Source organism: Rutidosis leptorrhynchoides, chromosome 6 (genome assembly GCF_046630445.1).
Source record: "Rutidosis leptorrhynchoides isolate AG116_Rl617_1_P2 chromosome 6, CSIRO_AGI_Rlap_v1, whole genome shotgun sequence".
NCBI lineage: Eukaryota > Viridiplantae > Streptophyta > Magnoliopsida > Asterales > Asteraceae > Rutidosis > Rutidosis leptorrhynchoides.
This window is the reverse complement of record NC_092338.1, coordinates 62,869,073-62,872,102: the sequence shown is the minus strand read 5'-3', so window position 1 is coordinate 62,872,102 and position 3,030 is coordinate 62,869,073. Positions and strand designations below refer to the sequence as shown.

General features: G+C 32.2%; 1 protein-coding gene across 1 annotated transcript; it reads left to right on the top strand.

The window, feature by feature from the left end:
- Positions 1–2,167: 2,167 nt before the first annotated feature.
- Positions 2,168–2,779, top strand: LOC139853691 (uncharacterized). Its single transcript, XM_071843060.1, has one exon. The coding sequence runs from the start codon at positions 2,168–2,170 to the stop codon at positions 2,777–2,779; it is 612 nt and encodes a 203-aa protein (XP_071699161.1).
- Positions 2,780–3,030: the final 251 nt, after the last annotated feature.

Genomic DNA, 3,030 nt, shown 5'->3' with positions numbered 1-3,030 from the left:
ATGTGTTTAGTTGATTTTAAAAGTCAAGTTAGAAGGATTAACTTTTTTTGTGAACAAGTTTAGAATTAACTAAACTATGTTCTAGTGATTACAAGTTTAAACCTTCGAATAAGATAGCTTTATATGTATGAATCGAATGATGTTATGAACATCATTACTACCTCAAGTTCCTTGGATAAACCTACTGGAAATGAGAAAAATAGATCTAGCTTCAAAGGATCCTTGGATGGCTTGAAAGTTCTTGAAGCAGAATCATGACACGAAAACAATTTCAAGTAAGATTTCCACTCGAAATAAGATTGTTATAGTTATAGAAATTGAATTAAAGTTTGAATATGATTATTACCTTGTATTAGAAAGATAACCTACTGTAAGTAACAAAGGTTTCTTGATCTTGGATGATTACTTGGAATGAATTTAGAAAACTTGGAAGTAAACTTGCAATCTTGGAAGTATTCTTGATTTTATGAAACTAGAACTTTTGGAATTTATGAAGAACACTTAGAACTTGAAGATAGAACTTGAGAGAGATCAATTAGATGAAGAAAATTGAAGAATTAAAGTGTTTGTAGGTGTTTTTGGTCGTTGGTGTATGGATTAGATATAAAGGATATGTAATTTTGTTTTCATGTAAATAAGTCATGAATGATTACTCATATTTTTGTAATTTTATGAGATATTTCATGCTAGTTGCCAAATGATGGTTCCCACATGTGTTAGGTGACTCACATGGGCTGCTAAGAGCTGATCATTGGAGTGTATATACCAATAGTACATACATCTAAAAGCTGTGTATTGTACGAGTACGAATACGGGTGCATACGAGTAGAATTGTTGATGAAACTGAACGAGGATGTAATTGTAAGCATTTTTGTTAAGTAGAAGTATTTTGATAGGTGTCTTGAAGTCTTTCAAAAGTGTATGAATACATATTAAAACACTACATGTATATACATTTTAACTGAGTCGTTAAGTCATCGTTAGTCGTTACATGTAAATGTTGTTTTGAAACCTTTAGGTTAACGATCTTGTTGAATGTTGTTAACCCATTGTTTATTATAACAAATGAGATGTTAAATTGTTATATTATCATGATATTATGATATATAATATATCTTGGTATGGTATATATACAGTTAAATGTCGTTACAATGATAATCGTTACATATATGTCTCGTTTCGAAATCATTAAGTTAGTAGTCTTATTTTTACATATGTATTTCATTGTTAATACACTTAATAATATATTTACTTATCATTTAACATAATTAACCAAGTGTATCAATATCTTAATATGATTCATATGTACCTAGTAAGACGTTGTTATAACGATAATCGTTATATATATCGTTTTCGAGTTTCTTAAATTAATAGTCTCATTTTTATGTATATAACTCATTGTTAAAATACCTAATGAGATACAGACTTATAATAAAATCATTTTAACTATTTATATAACCATATATATGTCATCGTATAGTTTTTACAAGTTTTAACGTTCGTGAATCACCGGTCAACTTGGGTGGTCAATTGTCTATATGAAACCTATTTCAATTAATCAAGTCTTAACATGTTTGATTGCTTAACATGTTGGAAACACTTAATCATGTAAATAAAAATTTCATTTAATATATATATAAATATGGAAAAGTTCGGGTCACTACATCGGGACTAAGTTTGATAAAACGGGTTGGGTTAGGAATCTAATCTCAAAAGAAAATCCTTGTTTCTTAGCATTACAGGAGATGAGGCTAAATGCCGTTGATGATAGCTGGGTACAGTCGATTTGGGGGTCTTCTGAGTGTGATTTAATTCAAAAAGAAAAGGTCGGGAACTTGGGTGGACAATTACTAATTTGGGATAAGGGTTATTTTGATGCTAGTACGGTCATTAGGTTTAATTGTGTAATAGGTATTAATGGGGTGTGGAAAGATAACTCGACAACTATAAATGTTCTCAATGTATATGGACCTCATGATGATCAAGGAAAAGTTTGTTTATGGAATGCGTTAATGAATGCTATTGAAGAGAGTGATGATGTGTTTATTGTTTGTGGCGATTTCAATGAGGTTAGAGTTAAAGAGGATAGGTTCAATTGTGAGTTCGTGGAGTATAGGGCTAAAAGTTCAACAATTTTATTGAAAGTAATAGTTTGATTGAAATTCCTATGGGTGGCCGAAACTTTACTAGAGTAAGTGATGACGGTGTGAAATATAGCAAGCTTGATCGTTTTTTGGTCAATGAAAAATTCTACCTTATGTGGAGTGATCTTACCGCATTGGCTTTGGAAAGAAAGAACTCGGATCATTGTCCGATTGTGCTGAAGGATGAAGAAAGGAATTTTGGGGCAAAGCCATTTATAATTTTTGATACGTGGCTAAATGAAGATGATATTGAGCAAGTTATAAATGATGCATGGTGTCTTCTGATTACACAAAATTGCCGAATGGACTGTTGCTTCAGAAACAAATTGAAAAATATGAAACATGCTCTAAAAGAGTGGAGTAACAAGAAGTTCAACAATATTGATGCTGAAATCGAATGTGCAAAAGCAGCAGCCCTCGAGATCGAATTAAAATCCGAGACTCAGACCTTGAATGATGAAGAACTGCTGCTTTGGAAAAATCGTCGAAAAAACTGGCTAGAAAAGGAAAAAAGTAAGTGTGACATGCTTAGACAAAAGGCGAGATTAAAATGGATTCTTGAGGGCATGAGAATACAAGGTTCTTCAATTCTTTTATCCGAAGAAAGAATAATAAGAACAACATTAGAGGATTGAGAATCAATGATATTTGGATCGACTCACCCATGGACATTAAAGAAGAAATTTTCAATCATTATCAAAGCATGTTGCAAGAACCGATCACCAACAGACCGAACATGGAAGATTTGGAGTATCCATTGTTGTCTGCCGAAAACAGGGCTGAGCTAGAAACACCTTTTGATGAGCAGGAAATACGAAATGCAGTTTTTGATTGTGGTAGCACAAAGGCGCCCGGATCGGATGGTTTCAATATGAGATTTTACAAG

What these genes read in the sequence shown, in the direction of transcription:
- LOC139853691 (XM_071843060.1), top strand. Translation starts at nt 2,168, where the DNA reads ATGGGTGGCCGAAACTTTACTAGAGTAAGTGATGACGGTGTGAAATAT.